This window comes from Caloenas nicobarica, chromosome 3 (genome assembly GCF_036013445.1).
Source record: "Caloenas nicobarica isolate bCalNic1 chromosome 3, bCalNic1.hap1, whole genome shotgun sequence".
NCBI lineage: Eukaryota > Metazoa > Chordata > Aves > Columbiformes > Columbidae > Caloenas > Caloenas nicobarica.
The window spans coordinates 33,868,805-33,886,652 of record NC_088247.1 but is presented as its reverse complement, the minus strand read 5'-3'; the positions used below and the strand labels follow the sequence as shown (position 1 = coordinate 33,886,652).

Sequence of the window (17,848 nt, the reverse complement as noted above, 5' to 3'; positions counted from 1 at the left end):
TCCAGCAGTGTAATATCCATTGCTTTTGAGAAGGACTTCAAGTTTGCTTCTTTTCCTTTCCTAGTTAACTTATTACACTTCAGTCTGTACTCATTTCTTGCAGAGCCACAAAACTTTCACATTTTTTAAGATGCAGTTTTGTTTAAAGAAAGAATTTATTAGACTTAACTACAAACTGCAATTTAGTTTCTTGATTAAAATATTCCAATTTCACCAGTAGATGAATTTGGAAACATTTACGTTGTCTGACTCTGGTGCAAATTTCTTGTCCCTTAATTTTTAAATGACAACATTACTTATGGACCATTGTACAACCTTACAATCAAACTAAACACACTAAAAATATTGTGAATGCACAGACTATTTCCTAGAATTTCATAACCCACCATGGACCAGCAGAAGTTGTTGGGACTTTTTTTGGTCTAGTGACCAACACACTACTTTCAGTGTATTTGTAAGCCAAGTAACATAATGACTTTGTTCTGAAACAAAAACATAATTACATTTTTAATTTTGTTTTCTCTGTGAGATGGGCTTCCTTTGGAACTCTCTTCCAAGCACTTAGTAAATGCAACAAGCCTGCCATTGGCTTCTTCAAAGGAAATTTTCACAAAGAAGTCAGAAATATTATTTCTAATACCAATGTCAGTAATTATTTTTTCAAATATTGAGTTCGCATGAGGATCAAGACCAGTTTCAAAAATCAAAATGATGTACTGTTCTTCTTGACCTACAAAGAAGCAGAGAGAAAATTATTCATTTAGAAACAAAATACGTCACAATTATAAACAGATTTCAAAGAAACGTGGGCCAACACGTGCACACTGCTGACAATACACACAAGCAGTAAAACACATGTATGTAGATGACAGAAGGATGAACTACCAAACCCTTCTACCTATACACACAAAAAGAGCGCGTTCAATTTTGGCCTTAATCCAGAAATGTTAATTTTTACACCTCTTACATTTTTAAGACACTGAATGCAAAGCCCAAACATATTTTGAAGGAACAGCTTCTCTGCTTACTGACACTAAGAGTCCATAATCAATACTTTCTCTTTTTCTTACTACAGTTCCTATCCTATTGTTTCAATACAATTTCAGAAATTACATATACAGCACAATTTCCTCTCTTTATAGGGAAACACCACACCCTAATTTCTCCCAGGTCAGCATTAAGAAATCCAGAGCAGCTCTCTCAAAAATCAATCATGATACATCCACCTGTGGAAATTTCCTAGAAAAGGAGAACTGTATTAAGAATGTAGATGGGCTTTTGTGGTCTTAATTTTTATTATAAAAATGGCTTTCATCAACTTAACTCCTTCAAAATCAACACGGTATTCCATTTTAAAAATTTCATTCTGCTTTTCTCTTACTTTCAAATAGATGTGATTGCAACAGGGGAAGGAAGAAAAAAGAGAGAACTAAGACAACATATATCAAATTTTAAAAGAAATAGTATATGATACCCCATGATTCAGAGAGATTCATGGTCTGTCCTGATGCTAGAAGTCTACAATAAAAAACATTATTGCTTTTTGAAAATTTTACATATTAAAGTCACTACAGTATATAAGCCCAGAGGTACGCAGCCTTTCAGCTGAAAAAGTCTCTAAGAACCACTTTTACATGGATATACAGCACTGACATCTGCATGGCAACTCTTTCAGCCAACAGAGATTCTCAGAAACAGTGACAAGTTGAAAAAAATCCTACTTTAACTTGGGGTAGCTAGCAAGTGGGACACAAAACTTAAAACCACTGCTTAGAAACTAAACTGAATACAATACTGAGGGACTGAATTTCAAGCCCACTGTTTCCAGTCTTCAATGGGAACATAAGCATGACGCTTCTTTAAAAAGTGGATAGAAACTGTATAACACGTATTAGAAGAACAAATTTATAAGAAAACTACTCTTATTGATTCTGGGCACTTGCTTGGTACAAAAGTACAAAAACCTGTAATGGCAATTTCACAAAAGAAACAGTTATTTTTCTCTGATCAGATTTCTGTTACCATAGAAACAGAAATCTCTTCAAGATCGCCAACCCACTGGCAACCAGTTTTCATTTCCGAGCAGTATGCATCTGAACAAGAAAAGGAATTTTAAATGTCACAGTAATAAAAAAAAAAATCTTCATCTTCTTACACAGATAAAGGGATCTTACCACCTAGAAGAGCAAAGCCCTGCTTTCAGGTCCTGTGACATAAACAAACCAAAACCCCTCTGCCCCCTGCGAACATTCTGTGAACAGAATACAGACAGGAGCTCTCTCATGCTTACTCTTGCTAGCCCTAGTAAATCTTGTATTTCTTTTGGTACAGTGGCTTAGCTTCAACAGGTCAGCCTACGCCTTAACTAAAAGTTGGAGAAAGTGAGTTAGATCAATCAGGTATTATATAAATACCATCTGCTTACAGCATCTGAAAAATAAAACAGCAGTAAGTTGTACTAAGAGGAATTTTTTTAGGCAGAGACACACAATTGCTTACACAGTTATGGATTCAGGCTTAAAGCAGTTTCCTTGCTCACAAAGCAAATAGCAACTGTCTCATCACAAAGTCCTCAGAAGTATCAAGTACAATAAAGCAGTTGGGTGTAAAACCAACCCAGAATCACAGCGTCAGAGGGAAAAGCTGTGGGGGAGAAAGGCTGAGAGTGACATGGAAAGGGGAGGATTTTTCACTGGACAACTCAGGAGGCTTTTCCTTTTTTCATCTGTGAACACCTGTGTTCATGTGGGATCTAATGCCTGTTCCCAGGATTGTCTCTAGCTCCCCTGCAAGCTCTCCAATTACTTTTGTAACTGTAATATTCCTTACAGCTCATACTTTTTATAGGAGCTGGATGATGTTAGTATAACAGTATTATATTTTGGAAGCAGACAATTCTGAGATTGTTGAAAGGATTCTTCCTCCATCTGAATGCATCACATATCTATGAGGCTGAGTACAGGTATAAATAACCACAAAACTTAACCTGGATAAAAGCCTATTTAAGGGAAAGAGGGCTCTATGCTACCTTAAAAAATAGTGTTGAAATTAAACTTAATTTTAAGAAACAGGAAGACAATCCACTTGTTTTCCAAGCAGATATTTGTCTATATCACATCACTACAAGCATATGGGGGAAAAAAATACCCAAGTCCACCCACACAACAGTTTCTACTGAAACTAAAGCCTTTAAGCAGAACAGCACAAAAAGCAGAAGTCAGTATGGCAAAAGTTGTCATATAAATGTAAAGGTCCCATATACTAAAGTTTAACAAACCAACTTGCTTTCACACAGTACAACCATTACTGAAAAAAGTTACTCTAAACTGACTACATGTAATTGCATGTGTTTGCACAGACAGAAGACTACAGTTTTGCCAAGCTGTCTGAACTGTCCTTCCCTCCTGGGATGGCAATAGTTCCTGGAAAAATATTACTACTACACCTGCCTCAGCCAATGATGGCAGTTCTATTCTTTAGTGCACTCAGTCACGAACCAAAACGTTTAAAGTTAATAGTAGACTAAAATTGTTTTACTTACTGTCTCCTTTACATTCGTACCAGACATTATCTTTACTCATTTTCAGTTGGTCTCTCAGGCTACTACATGTTGACGGTACTGTTTGTAGGAAAACTACTGGTAATTTTCGGACACTACACCATTCACATTTGGTAAGTTCTGAAGTTTTCAGGTTAATATCTCGGACATCACTTTCTGATTCTAGAAGAAAATAATGACATTATATTAAATTATAGTAAAAATACGTAGGTTTCCCTTACACCTTCCCCCTTGATTTTAATAAGAAATCAGTATGTGCCCATTAATTTTTAAGAAAGCTTTTAAAAAAAGTTTGAAATTAACATATATCCAGGAGGTGTGGTCTGTTAATATCTTAAAAGATGAACTGAATTCTACTGTCACCTCTCAGGAAAGTAATCATAAACTAACTGGTTTTTTCTGGCCAAGTTTTATCTAGTTTTTATTGCACAGAAAAAACACCATTTCCAGTGACGAATTAAATTTGCAACTATTACTATGACATATTTTACAATAGGTTTGTAAAACCTTCTTTGTAGATTTATCTTTGACCAAGTTCCCTTATGAAAAATAACTTTACAATGAAGAGGCAAATAAACACATGCAGAGAAATGATCTGATTGCCTGAGGAAACTAAGGTACTGCTCTAAATTTACTACTGAAGAGAACCGTCAGCAACATGAAAAATTTTAAACACTACATCTGATGCTGCCAAGGCCCATGCTGAGTTTTTCACAGCTTTTACTGAATTATAGAAATGGAAGGAAAAAAGTTTGAAGTCAAAGTTCTTTGAATTAGTGAAAAGACCCAAAAGTTCAATGCCAGTAATTATTTCTAGATCAGAAAAATGGTTAATGGTAGGCACTTAAAGCTTTGTTCCTTTACGTAAGGAACAAGACAGGAGAGAGGAGAAATGCAGATAACACAAAGTCCTTCTAATAAAAATATAATTTTCAAGACAACCTCTGCCAGTGATCAACAGAATATCTAGAGCTCTTCAGCCAGGATGAAGGTCAAGAGCTAGTGACCCAGTTGCACACCCACCACGAATTGCTCATTTCTGCTATCTGCAAATTTTCTGTCAGTAGACTAATTTTGCTTGGAGGAGACCCTCAAGATCATAGAGTCCAACCATTAACGTAACACTAAACCACATCCCTAAGAACTTAATCTATGCATCTTTTAAATGCCTTCAGGTGTGGCGATTCAAGGCAGAAATAATGCAAAATCATCTTGGTTTTTATTCACCAGGCAGTTCAGGTCAAAATTATATTCTCAATTTTTTTTCCTGACTACAGGCATCCAATATAATTTATTACATACATAACAAAACCAGAATCATTATGATTCACCTGTTAATTCCTTTGACAAAGTTACTTCATTCAAAAAAAAAAAATATCTATATAGAAAGAGAGAGAGAGAGACTATTAACATAAAAGGAAAGATGTACTCACCTTCTTGACTGTCCAGGCGTATTTTGATATAATCCAGGCAAAACTGTCAAAGACAACACAATAATAAGATTACACTTCTTCTCTAAATCAAACCTAAATTGACTTAATGCCTTTTAACTGTTAGTGAACATATTTCAATTGGCTAAGTACTTAAATAATGGAAATTTTAAAACAAAAATGTCTTTTTTTTATTTTAAGTGGACATTTTACCACAACTTAAGGAAGCAAGTATATTCTTTACTCTTCATTGTCTCTTTGGTCATATTGACTGTTGAAACTCAAGAACACTCCTAAGTACCTTGTTTTCAAAAAAGGTTTACAATACTCTGAAAAATACCATGAATTACAGGGAGGGAAAAAAAAAATCTTCAAAACAGAATGTTTTCTATCAGTATTTAAGCAAATCAAACAATAGTTTTGCAGAGAGTTGGAAAGAACAAGTAACACATCTCTGCTATTTACGTGCTTACCCCAGGAAAAAGTATGCATTTCATCTGGCTCGCTGCATACAACTAACATTCAATGTCTCCTTGAAAGTCTTCATGTAACTTAGAAGGTTAACAAAAAAATTGTTCTACAGAAGCAAAACTGTTCACCTGCAGACATGTTTCTTACTCTCACCTATTAATATCCATTTTTTTGGTAATTGTTGCCTTCAATTTTCTTAACAAATGCACGCTAATCCATAAGCCCTCACAAACAAGTAAAGAGGGTTTTCAAGGGTTTTGCAGGCATGATGTTTCTATTAAACATGAGAACTACATTGTACGTGTTAGTACTTAAAAGGACTTTGGGATTCTTTGGGAATCACAGCCTCTGAAATTAGAGACAAACTTACTGTTCACAGACTAAGGCAAAATATTACATTGTTCAAGAATAAAAAAAAAAGTCCATCAAAAACTGAAAGGAGATTTGTCAAATAATAAGTTTACTTACAATCACAGGTTCCACTACCATTCTTCGTAGCGTTCCTATTCGTATACTTCGACAGTTCAGAATGACACTTTCACATGAATTTTGATAATTTAGAGGTACAGTCTCAGTCACAATCTCTTGAGAAATAATTTTACGACGTTTTACTGGAGTGTTAGACACAATGTTCCCAAACTGAAAAGCAATTTTCAAGGTTTCAGAATGTCTCACTAAGATTTATTGCTAAAAAAAGCTTATAAAAAACTAGTGACTAAATTTTCAGCTACTTTTCTGTTGGTCGACAGCATCCACCTCAATCATATACAGCAGGTAGAAATTTCCTAAAGGACTTTTTGGAACACCTGAAGATGATAATATTGCCATATTCAAGAAAAAAAAGCTGACAATTACGGACGTTTTGTTAACATTTCCAAATCACAACTAACACTTCTAAAATTGCCAACACCAATCTAGTTTTCACCATTTTGAAACACTGTGCATTCTGGCAAAACAAGGTTATTTTTAATATATTTTGTTTATTTATATTAAAACACTAATACTGTAAAATCACCACAATGTTGTAGGTGTTCTTGTTTGTTTGTGGTTTTGTTGGGTTTTGTTTGTTTTGGTTTGTTTGTTTGTTCCTATCTTCAGTTTTTATTAGTCCAAGCTTTTGGTGAGTGAAAACACTCTGTAATTACTGAACCACAGTGCATCACCATATTAGCATGAGTAGAATCTTCAAGAAATATAAATAAATAAGCCCTATCAAAATTCCTTAAAGCAACTCCACAGAACTCTTACGATGTTTTTAGGACAGATTCCAGGGTCAGAAGACTAAACACTGAAAGGCGGCCACGTGGAGTTTGGCTCCAGTTCAAGAAAGTCTCTAGAAGCCGACTGAAATCGTAATCTCAATGAAGGCTCCTGTTTCCCAACAGAACAATCTTACAAAAACCTATTAAAATGAAAGCTGACTGATAGACATCAGACTAACATATTTATTTGTCGTATTGCTTATATTACTTTGTTGAAGGATTTTCTGTACGTTAGTCTTTGGTATTTATATTGTTTCATAAAGCTGTCCATTAATAAACATACTTTTGGGTTACAAAATACAATTAAACTCCCACAGAAAAACATTTTAAGGGATTCAATATTTCTATTAGGACTAAATCTCGACAATTATTTCCATGTCCCTAATCACTAGCCTATCTTGACCATCATTCAAAATATATTATTAGATGCTTCATTTAAATGCAGTGGAGAAGGCAGAGGTTCTAAATCCCTGTAATTAAAATATTTTCCTAGGACTCTTGTTGAAGGCAGCTTTTCATTTTTGTCTGCTGGACTGGCTAAATATTATTAAAAGCTCAAAACTCAAATCACAGACAAACAGTAAAACAGTAAACAAAGTGGTGCTATGTTCAAGGAGCTGATTCACTAAAGAATTAATGACTATTTGGAGAGAAAAACAAATAAACAAAGCTTCTTAAAGCTGCTTCTATCATATCTGATAAACACACTGTGATACCTGAAATTCTTGCTAGTTTCATTGAAACAATGTGAAATTTGCGTTAAATTTTTTTTAAAAATCTGCTTCCCTTGCTTTCAAAAGCAAGCTTTTCTACTTTTTTCCTAAAACACGCAGTTAATTTCCAATGTTAGAACTGGTTCTTAAATACCAGTGAACAGGAACATATGGATATACAAAGCAAAACATTTGGGAGAGTTTCAGAAGTCTGAGACACCAGTGCCTTCACAATGCAATGCTTTCAATTAATCGAGCACATAACGCCAGAATAACTGAAATTCAAAACTGTTTACCATCCAAGCTTTCAGCCCCACAGCTTTATGTAGGCTAAAGGTTCACAGCTTTATATTGATAGTGGTGACTAATTATACACCACATTATAAACATCCATAATTTCATCAATTACAGCACTAGAATGTTGGCTTCTGAATCTCAACATAGCACATAGGTTTTGTCATCATTACTTAAGTGTTCTAACTCAGAAAACACAAAGGATTTGAGATTGCAAGTGGAAATCTGATCAGACACTCTTGCTGAACCAAAGTCACAATAGTGAAATGGGGCAAGTGACCCAAGAATTGTTTTAATCAGCACTATTAATTCAACACCAGATGCTACAGGGAATTTATTCTTCTTAATGGCTCACTATTGAGGCGGTTAAGTTTCTAATATACCATGAAAGCTGTCCCCTTTGACAGCACTTACGGAGTCTGCTCACGGTGCATTTTTTGTCTTTGTTTATCCAATTCTTGCAGTGGTATTGAACTAAAAAACAAAAGCCCCATGATTAAATCCTTCAAATAAGTGCTATTAACTGGGACGGTTGTCAAAGTATTTTCATTTTAAAGGGCCACTATTCTTCCCAGTGTCTCTTTTCATATTTAACTTTGAATGTCCCAAGTCTTACCAAGCAACAGCTGGTACTGACATTCTTCTGCAAACTAAGTAGGCTCTTGAGTCTCAGAGGGATACCCTGCCCAGTCTCAAAGAGTATACATTCAACACAGAAGCATCTATGTTAAAAGCATAATTCAAACAATTATGAATGCCTGTAAAAATATAACGAACATATTTTCTTGTTTCCAGTATTATGTAAGCAGAAATTCTACTCGATGACCTGCTAAATAAGAAAAGCAATCAAATATAGTTAACTTCTGAGAATGCAAGAAAAGCCTTTACATTTTCCATTTAAGATTTGATTTTTATTTTCTTTAAACAAAGTATTAAATTAGTACCTGATCTTTCATTCTTGCTTTTCTCGGTAGTGTGACTGCAATTTCTGTATCTGTTGTTATACTACCTATTCTCTGTTCTATTCCACAACTGTTTTCCTTTAATGCTGCTTCCACCTTTCCTGTAGAAGGAGCTGGGGAGGAGCGGGCTGAATCTGCAGGACGAGGTGAAATGCTTTCCATTCTCCTAGTGCTGCCACTATCCTCCTCCTCATCATCATCACTAGACAAAACAACTAAACAGAAAATATTAAATTCTCAACCACTAAATTTTTCTATAGAAGAAATTTCTTTTCAAGGAATAGCTTAGAAGTAATTTATGTAAGTGTCCTGCAGTGCCAAAAGAAGTCCACATTTATCATTACATTATGTTTTTATTAATGTTTATGTGCAATCTGCTCACAGGCACTCCCTCATTTTTTATTTTTCATGACTAGCTATACAAGAAACAGGTATCCTTAATCCACCTCTAAACACAGAAGTAAAGGCATACATTTCATGGTTCAATAAAGAATTGACAGTGAATACAACTTAAGAAAAACTGACAAAAAATTATGACTTAAATTGTTCAAATCAGTAAGACAACACGATCTAGTAAACTAAGCATGGAGCTAGAAACAATCTTCCAAACTCCAGTTCCTTCAAGCTTATAAATTAATTTGAGTTTACACCAAAAAAGCACAAAAATTAACATTTTGCAAATCATGAAATTTAAATAAATTATAAAATCTTGATAGTGTTCAGATGCGTAGCTCGAAAGGAAAAATGGAGAAAATATATAAAAAAAAAATATATATATATAAAAGAAAAATCAAAAGACTCTCTTTCCCTTTGCGAGAATGAATGATGCAATTCTGCTGAGAATGTTTTTGGTTTTTTTTTTAGTTATAAAGTGTGAGTTTTTTTAAAAAGGAACAAATAAAAAGAAGATGCATGAAATATTTTTTTTCTCCCCAATGTTCATTTTTATCAGATAGTACCTCGGTGTATGAAAAGGAAATTATAAAAAGGTCTGTCCCTCTTCCCCATGAACACACCCACAAAAAAATTCAATACAAAATTAGTAATGTAAACCTCAAAGGATAGTTCCTTCATTACACAATATTTTGGGTTTCCAGTTTATGGCTATGTTCATAAAAAGGTACTTACTTGGATCATTTAGTTCAGATGGTCTTGCAGTCCTCTGTCTTAAGCTTCCTGTAATTTTAGGATTTTTTGTCCCAGTTATAAGACCAACTTTTCCATTCTGTCGTAACATAGAATGTCCTACAACTTCATTATTACTCAGTAGAATATCTGTTGGGCCTTTCCCAACAGCAGAACTATAAAACTTCTTTGTGTTGAACCCTGTACCTGAAGATTTTTGCCCTGTTGAATTCTGATGTATTGAAGAACGTGATAAAGGTCCCACAGGTTCACTTAATGTCACAGTTTGTCTGGGGACTCGTTGCAAATCCTTTTGAGAAGCACTTTCACAATGTCGGCATTTGGTCTGATTTTCAATTGCCCGTCCACAATTTGGACAATCAGTCACATAATCACTTTGTTCCAAAAGCTAGAGGGGACACACACACACACTGTATAAAGATACTGTTTCCAAATCTTGCATTTAATTTCTGTTCAGAATTAACAACACTGTATTAGCAATTACAGTAAACAGAGAAAGTAAACATTAAAATACAGTTGGATTTTTTTCATTTAAGAAAATGAAAATGTTCTAAGAGGAACAAATGCCATTTGTAGACATTTTTAAAAAGTGATTGGTGTTGGACAATTCAGATTTTCCTTCTTGCCTTTTTTCCTCCCATTTGTAAAAGGCTGCACACTGTTCAGATGTACATACGTATATATATATAAAAATCAGCAAGAAGCTCCAGTTACATCGTTTCTATAAAAATAGTTTCATTGGATGAAAATAAAGTAATCTAAGGATCCACAGAACAATGCTGAATAGGAAAACAGACAACCTCCTAGTTCATAAAGTTCTTTAGTCCTCCTAAGATATCTTCTAATAGTCTGGGGCAAAGCATACAGAAAAATTATTCCTCAAAACAAAACCAAAAAAAAAAAAAAAATGGAGGGAGAGAGAGAAAAAAAAGGAAAAGGAAATACGTTGTTCTAGAATCCAGTATCTCAGAAAAGAAAATGGGACCTGAGGAAAAGGAGTTCTTCAAACTTTCAAGAGGAAAGCAGGGGCTACAAAGGAAAATATATCCTATCACTGCAAAGACACAGATGTGTTCTGTTTCCTCACATGTACTAGGTCTCACTTAACTAAGTATCACAAGTGCAGAACTTGGACTTCCAAGTCTAACGGATTCAATACTAACACATAAGCTACTGAATGTGTACTGAATTGAATATGGGACATCTCTACAACTGAAATTTAATCTACATTATTATGTCATTTGAGCTCAGTGCTCCAGGAGATAACCAATGTACTGTGAACTACTGAAAATAATAAATAAATACCTACATTCCACCAAAAACTTTTTGAATCTATTTTCAAAATATAGCTACTACAATTTGCACCTCCCACCCCCAGCCATGAACACCTTTCCAATAAAGAGGACTACTTAAGTAGATGCGTTCTACCTAAACGTATCTGCCTTATAACTTGTATAATACAGCATTTTTTTAAACTTTGAAATCTGCAAAATACAAATACTCTGCCCTATCTCTAAAATAACATCAATTTATTGTACAACTGAATGCCTGTTTCCAAAATATGCATCAACTTTTATAGTTAAACAGAAGTTTCCATGTTTTTAAAATCTAACCCACCTTTAACTGAGTTAAGCATTTTTTTGTAGAAGACAGAGTCGAGTCAGACTGATATGAATTGCAGTGACGTTTCTGTTGCACCTTTCTCTTAATTTCAGATTCTGATTCTGACTCTTCTGTGTTTTCCATTGTACTGTCTAGGAAGGAAAAAGTGCAAAAATGTTAATAAGAAATGTCTACTCATATGCCATAAAAATTACCATCGACTTATTTCTTCACATACACTAACTTGAACTAAACATAAACACCCTTTTAAATACCCAACAAATTACACTGATTCAAGCATCTCATGATTTGTTGTACGCATAAGAAAAAATTCCCCAAAGTAACTTTGAAAATGTTGTTTTATTAATACTATTTCAGTGTCTCTTGGTGGCACTTTGTAGCTTAATATATTTGGAGGAGGCTTTGGACTCTGAAATCTATACTAAACTTCACTAAAACTAGAATGGAGCATCTGCTACGTGAAGTAGAAGGGGATCTGATGGATGATGCTGATGGTAATTTTCACTAAAAGACTGTATTTAGAATAACTGGAAATGTTCAGTGTAATAAGGGTTTATTCCTTCAACAGAAGACTCAGCAGTACAGTGAACTATCTTGCCATATCCTGTTTTATATTGGCTCATTCATTTAAATACTGGAAGACTGTAAGGGAAAATAAACCCATAATCTACTTTAAACCTAACAATGTACAGAGTGAGATTTTCTCAGAGTGAGATTTTATTTTAAGAAGTACAAGAATGCTGTAATTCAGTTTAATGTTAAGGTGCTATTTACACTCCCTAGTTTAGTTGCAGTCTCCATATTGGAATTTTTTTAAGCCTGTATTTTTTAACAGATATAAACACGTTTTCAATATAGATACTAATAGTCTCACAAACATTCTACTATTAGAAGACATCTCAAAACTAAAGAACCACTTGTTTCCAAAAAAGAAACAATGCTAAGTGAGCTTTTTCTAAGGTAACTCACTTTTGCATAGAATTGATGAAGTTCTACTTAACATTAACCTAAAAAGGCACAGCAGAACAGCTGGCTGGTGTGGATGGCTAAGCAGCTGAATAGCAGGTTTACAGACTGTATGTATGTCCTTACTGACAAAGCTCAACCAAACACAGTGATTTTTATTTTCCAAATTCCACAATTTCCACGCCCCAAAGCAAATTACATTTTCACTCTTGCATCTCCATCAATGGCCCCTAACCAATAATATAAAAGCATACTGAAGTTGAGCTACAAGGCAGTGCTGATTCTGACTCTTCTACTCACTACTTCGCTGCCTGAACATGCTTCATATCAAGTGCTATTTACCATGTTACATTTTGCACATACTACCAGTGCTACCAAAGTTCCTTGTCAATAGTTCACAAACATGCTGGGGGCTCGGGCTCAGACTTGATGATCTCCAGAGATCTGTTCCAGCTCCAAGAGTTCTGTGATTCTAAATTTTCCCAATTTCATTTGTTTTCAAAACAGCTGAAGCCTAATTTAAAATTAATTATAACATGACTGAATAGGTTGCAGAAATTCATCAAAAAGAGCAAAATCCTCCCTTCATGCATAAACTTGTATAAATCTAGAATAGCATGATATAAGGATACAAACAGATATGCTAAAGGTTACACAAAGTTCGGCAACACACCCGCCCAAAGCAAGTATTCAAAAAATTATCCTGCTTAAAAGAAATGAAAACTCTAAAGATAACTTACCCAGTCCTTGAGACTGTGGTAATCTAATGTGGTCTGCTTCTACTTTCTGAAGCTGAGGAGGGTATTCTTTTCTGGAAAGTAAATCAGATATAGAGTTGTTCTTTTGACAGACACTATTTTAATTTAGCCACAGTTACACATGAACAAAATAAATCTGAAATGTATCTGAAAGCTACAAATAAATAACTTCTCCTATTACATGCTATTTTTACACTTAAAATTACCAGAATGCCAGGAACAGCTACAGTACAGGTCTTAGAAATGCTTCTGATCTAAATGCCCTTTGATAGTAATCAATAGTTCCGGAGTCTCTCACAGCCTGCATCTTCTCTTTCTCTTCATTCATGAAGTACAAGACAGGTACTTTTAAAATCCAAAACCAGCAACAACTATTATTTTAATATTAAAGTAGATTCCACAAGTTCCACAACTTAAAACAAACAAACAAACCAACAAAACAAACAAAAATAAACAAACAAAAAAGGCAAGAAGAAAAGATGCAAAACAGACGAAAGAGATCTGATGTCAAAAATTATTGTGGCCAAAAAATAAAAGAACAAGACAAGAGAAGATATAGTTTCTGTATATTAGTTTTAAAAATATAATAATACAGACAAATTAATGGATAATAAAACTTTTGTTGGTATCATTTGCATAATATGCATTTCACAGTTTTTCATGCAAGCTAATGCAATATAAATCATTATAGTGAGATTTTTTTGAGTCTCTTGAAACCTATTTTCCATTTACACGCAAGCATGTCAGATAGTGTTACTGTGAAATTAAGATTCCTGAAGCTCACTGCATCTCAGTTAGTGCTTGTGGCAGTTCTCTTCCTCAGCTGCCTGACCCTGCTCTGCAGCTGGAGATAATTGTCCCTGTTATAACGCACCTGAAACACAGGAGGCCTTGCCAACAACTTCAGCAGAAACTGTCTTTATTGGCAATTTAAACCAGTGCACTGGGCTGCAAATGGGTCACACCATCCCATACAGCTTCTGCTGCTTACAAGGACGTCAACCGACAGCAAAGGGGCAAATAGAACAGCTGCAGGTGCTAACATCTCAAACTAGCAGCTACATTTTGAGGATCCACCTGACAGAAATTTGGCTATGGCTGAAGCAGACTTGAGCACTAGGCAGAAGTTTTCATTTCTTTCAGCACAGCATTTTCTAATGCACCAAATTATAAAACCTTTGAATTTTCTTCACTGAATTTTCTTCACATTTCTCAGTGAAATTATTATTATTAACTAATATCTTTGGAACAAGATGAATCTACAATGCCCTTTGGCATATTTCTTAACAAATCTGGCCCTCTGAATGTACTTAGGCCATTACTAAACACAAACATTGTGTTGAGGGGCTGCAGCATGAAGCAAAACTCGGGCAGAAAGGAGGACAGGCTGGGTTACAACACAGATGTCACAGTACTTCACCACGAGTGCCTGCAACCACATCACAGATGACAGATTAAATAGTTTGTTTGTGTCAAACATGTTTCAAACAATCCTGCTCCCCTCCAAAAATTGAACCAAAATCAGAAACTTGACATGTCTCTTTGTCCACAAATTAAGTGTATGACTTTTTCAAAATTTTGTTTTAAAATTCAAATCACTAGGCATTACTTCAAAGGCAGAGCTCAAACTAATCATTACATAATGAGAAGCTGTTACTATCAAAACCAATCCCAATGACATTCTAAAGGGTAAATACCCTGTAACATCATTATAGGAGATTTGAATAATATAAACTTTGCAGCAAGGATACGTGAGCTGTTGTCAGACGTGCTATAGTTATCTTCCGGTTGTATTTCATAACAATAAGTCTTGAACATAACCATTGCTAGAAATTTTTTCTCTAAATATTTTGAATATTAAACATTTAATTGATAAGATAACATTAAAACTATTTGACATTTAACTGAAAGCAATTAAAACAATATGGTAGATTTAGAATACTAAAATTTCTTTTAAAAATTAGTTTGACAATTCAAATTCTCTGGACATTTGTAAATTATGATTTTTTTTTTCTAAAAATCATACAGGTTGGTATTACGTTTTCAACATGCAAAAGGTATTTATCTTTTTTAGATAACAAATTCAACACTTACTATATATTGCTAAATAATTTTTTGACAATAAATTGGAACACAGTAGCATTATTTACCCTTGTCTGAATATTGTGTTATCAGGATACACTCGATACTTATTAAATGGCCAAACACTTGCAAGAATATGCAAGGGCCAGCATAAAACAAATTTCTCTCTTCTCCCACAACATAAGACTTTTGCTCACAATGAACCAGTAACACCCAAACCTAAGTCACGAAAAACAGCTCCAAGCAAACTGAGGCCACCCAACAGAGTTTTACTTGGTTAGAAATTCAAGGCCGGGTTTGAAGTTGTTTTGAGTTAGAAACAAAAGTGAAGACAATTTTAAACACTACCTAGTTGTAGATTTCATCTGAAAAAAAATGCTTTCTTGGAGATAGTAACAGCCCTCCCACACGAGGGCAGCAACTCGAAGCACCTCCTCTTAGTTTCCTATCCTGAAAAACCCACATGTAAACAAAGAGGCAGAGCTCACCACCACAAAATTTGGATAGATGACAAAACTAAGCCCTCTCCCAGCTCAGCCCAGTGTTTGTTGCCCTTTGAACAGCTGCAGATCTATTGATACCTTCTCCAGGAAAGTACTTAGTACACAGAGTGCTTTAATTGTAAGTGCAGAAATAGAATGGAAACTATAGGGTTTTGGGTTTTTTTAAAATCGAACGTGACACCAGGTTTATTTGGATAATAAAAAAGTTTTTATAAGAGATTAAAAAACATAAAGCACTTAAACCCAAACGCATTCTTGCTAAACACATCAAGATACAAGACTACATCCTGTGTCTAATAGAAAAAACAAGAAATACAATACTGATTGCTGTTCCTGTCATCCTAGTAAATATTAAAAATACACTCTTTTTTTCTTCCTGTTAGGGTTCCAAAAATATTTCTTAGGAGGTTTAGATTTTGCTTGAAGAACAAAGCTCCATACTCAGAGATTAAATCATTTTAGGCATCTCACTTATGTCACCCATTATAAGCAGTTATGATTTTAATACCTTTAAGTACAAGGGAGGTAGACCAGTATTTGATAAAAGCAACCTTAGGAACTAGGAAAGCTTCAAACCGCAAAACATGAATTACAAGACCAAGAAAGATCAGGCTCTTCCTGCAACACACATCATAAAAATACTGAGGTAGTCTGCAAACAGTTCTGAACTTTTGACACATCTTAAAAGTTAAATGGTACAGCATTCTTGACTAAACATGTTTTGCCCACACAAAATGGTGTCATTGATTTAATACTTTCAGTACGCATTCAAGATTACAGCCATATTCCTTTGCTGATGGAATTGGACCTGGTAGACAGCCCTCTGTGATATCTGCCCGTCAAAGTGAAATTTTCTTATTAAAATTTCTTCTTTAGAAAAAATAAAAGGGAGGGAGATGGGGTTGGGAAGGGACAACTCAGAGATGGGGACAATTTCTGTCTATGCCAGAAATGAATAAACCTAAAGAAACATCTGGATCTGGTCATTTAGGATAAAGTGCTGTCTTAAAGAGTTTTCCAAACTACTCACAGTATGGTATGAGCCACATCAAACCCACCATGTATGGCAGAATCATCATAGAATCATGGAATACCAGGTTGAATAGGACTTCATCTGGTCCAACCTTTCTTGGCAAAAGCACAGTCTAGACATCCCCCTAACTCCATGATTTCTCAGAGATTACAGAGACCAGCCTTACAACAATACCAGCCAGCTCTCTTAACCCCCTCGGGTGGATAGTGTCAGGGCCCATCGATGTATAGGGGTCAAGCTCCTGTAACAGCTCATATCCCACTTCTTCCTTCACTGACAGCAGGTCTGTGCTTGTATCAACCCGGATTTCTGTTCCCAAGGCCTGGGGCCCAACACTGCTGGTGAAGAAAATGTCGAGAACCTCTGCCTCTTCAGCATTGTTGGTGACTACTTCACCTCTCCTGTTTAACAGTGAGCCAACATTTTCCTTCTGTTTCAGTTTGTTGTTTACATACCTGAAGAACCCTTTCTTGTGGTTTTTGAAATCTCTGGCCAATTTCAAATTGATTTGAGCTTTTGCTTTTCTAACTGCATCTCTGCACACCCTGGCAATGCCCTTGTAGTTCTCAACAGTTATTCATCCACTTTTGCACCCCTGGTACATTTCTCTTTTGGTTTTGAGCAAACACAGAAGCTCACAGTCTCTTGCTCCATCTACTTCCCTGACCTTTAAAGGGGATTAACTGTTTCTGTGCTTCCAGGAGAGTGTTCTTGAAAAACTCTGAGTGCTCGTTTTCTCCTTTATCATCCATGTAAAATTCCCACAGAATCCCTCCCAACTGAGCTCTGAGTGATCTGAAGTTTGTCCTTCTGAAATCTAAAATCTTTGTCTTAGTAATAACCTCCGGTGTGCTGAGCAGGAACTCCACAATATTGTGACCGCTGCAGCCAAGGCTATCACTAATCAAAATATTACAACGCAGGTTTTCTTAGTTTGTGAGTAGCAAGCCCAGCAATGCCATTCCTGGTTGGCACATCTAACACTTGTGTGAGGAAGTTGTCCTCTATGCATTCCAGAAACTTGATGGATGACGTGAGCTGCTGTA

General features: G+C 35.2%; 1 protein-coding gene across 2 annotated transcripts in view; it reads right to left on the bottom strand.

Annotated features, from left to right (window-relative positions):
• Window positions 1-17,848, bottom strand: part of SENP6 (SUMO specific peptidase 6) — a 79,125-nt gene that overhangs the window by 20,304 nt on the left and 40,973 nt on the right. For both annotated transcript variants that reach the window (XM_065631800.1, XM_065631801.1), the window contains 8 exons: window positions 13,167-13,237; window positions 11,455-11,591; window positions 9,820-10,225; window positions 8,674-8,906; window positions 5,929-6,099; window positions 4,993-5,035; window positions 3,542-3,721; window positions 504-730 (listed from right to left, as the gene is read on the bottom strand). In XM_065631800.1, coding sequence (XP_065487872.1) covers window positions 504-730; window positions 3,542-3,721; window positions 4,993-5,035; window positions 5,929-6,099; window positions 8,674-8,906; window positions 9,820-10,225; window positions 11,455-11,591; window positions 13,167-13,237 — 1,468 coding nt within the window. The remainder of the gene's footprint in view (window positions 1-503; window positions 731-3,541; window positions 3,722-4,992; window positions 5,036-5,928; window positions 6,100-8,673; window positions 8,907-9,819; window positions 10,226-11,454; window positions 11,592-13,166; window positions 13,238-17,848) is intronic.